At 35.7% G+C, this 1,094-nt stretch overlaps 1 protein-coding gene across 1 annotated transcript; it reads left to right on the forward strand.

The window, feature by feature from the left end:
• LOC110267137 (AT-rich interactive domain-containing protein 4-like) lies at window positions 225-870 on the forward strand. The gene is made up of 3 exons (XM_021112308.1): window positions 225-357; window positions 469-660; window positions 755-870. Exons 1-3 carry the CDS (start codon window positions 244-246, stop codon window positions 833-835), a joined length of 387 nt encoding a protein of 128 aa, XP_020967967.1. The 5' UTR covers window positions 225-243; the 3' UTR covers window positions 836-870.

Genomic DNA, 1,094 nt, shown 5'->3' on the forward strand with positions numbered 1-1,094 from the left:
GTAGAAGCTACGCTGAGGTGAAACGTGAGTGTTTTCACGGCTTGGCTCTTTTTTTTCTCAGGGAAGACTCCTTACATCTCTCACTTCACTTCAATTGCATTGTCTTCTATCAGGTTTGTTCCTCTGAGTTATTAATGTGCTTTTTTTTTTTAACACTGGAGAAGTTGGGCCTCTGTCATGCATAAAAAATGATGTTCCATTCTCAGGGTTTTTCAGGGCATTCTAGTCTTCTTGCTGTCCTGAATGGTGGTAAATCATGTGAGGATAAGCAAAAAAAAAAAGCAAGAGGAAGCTTCTGCTTCTGAGAATCAATCACAATACCCGTTTCCGGAGCTTTCTTCTTCTGGTCGTCTTGAGGTGACCACTGAGTTCGTTCCTTTTGTTTTAATTTTTGTTTTGTTTTGTTTGATTTGCATTTAGAAGAATTCTGATGGAGTAGCATGTTGAACTTGTATGAGAATTCTTTAGGTGACGGTATTAACTAAACCTACTGTGGATGAACTCGGTCGAGTAATTGAGCAACTGCAGCCAGATTTTGTTTACCTACAAGGTAGACAGCTGGAAGAAAGCGGTGAAATTGGGTCTCTTATATGGGAAGAATTTGACCTGTCTAGTCCAGAAGCATTATGTGCATTGTTTTCTTCAAAATTACCTAATACTGTGAGTGTCATATGAATAGTAATTTTCTTTTATGATTGTTTGACATGGATGGTGTAATGTTTCGTTTCCAACCTATTTTGCGGTGATTTTGTAGGTTTATTTGGAAACTCCTAAGGGAGAAAACTTGGCAGAGGCACTCCACTCTAAGGTCACATTGATAGCAGGCAATCTATAGTAATTTTTTGGTGAGGAGTTTGGTGGCTTTGTTCAAAAATCGGTCGCTAACTGTTAGCAATCGAAGCTACGGTTTTAACGACCACCAAAATCGGTCGCTAACTGTTATTTTAACAAATTAGTGAACTAATCATTAGATTAATTCAACTTAGTTATTTCAATTATATAATCTAACTAATTCTTTTTTTTATATACAAAAAATTTATTTGATTATTTTTTTATTTTTTAATTATGTCTTATGCTTGTGTTTTCCTTTATAA

The sequence above is a fragment of the Arachis ipaensis genome, chromosome B09, assembly GCF_000816755.2.
Source record: "Arachis ipaensis cultivar K30076 chromosome B09, Araip1.1, whole genome shotgun sequence".
Classification (NCBI taxonomy): domain Eukaryota; kingdom Viridiplantae; phylum Streptophyta; class Magnoliopsida; order Fabales; family Fabaceae; genus Arachis; species Arachis ipaensis.

Coding starts and splice junctions, on each gene's coding strand:
- LOC110267137 (XM_021112308.1), top strand. CDS start 244: ATGGTGGTAAATCATGTGAGGATAAGCAAAAAAAAAAAGCAAGAGGAA. Junction 358..468: donor CTTCTTCTGGTCGTCTTGAG/GTGACCACTGAG, acceptor AGAATTCTTTAG/GTGACGGTATTAACTAAACC. Junction 661..754: donor CTTCAAAATTACCTAATACT/GTGAGTGTCATA, acceptor GTGATTTTGTAG/GTTTATTTGGAAACTCCTAA.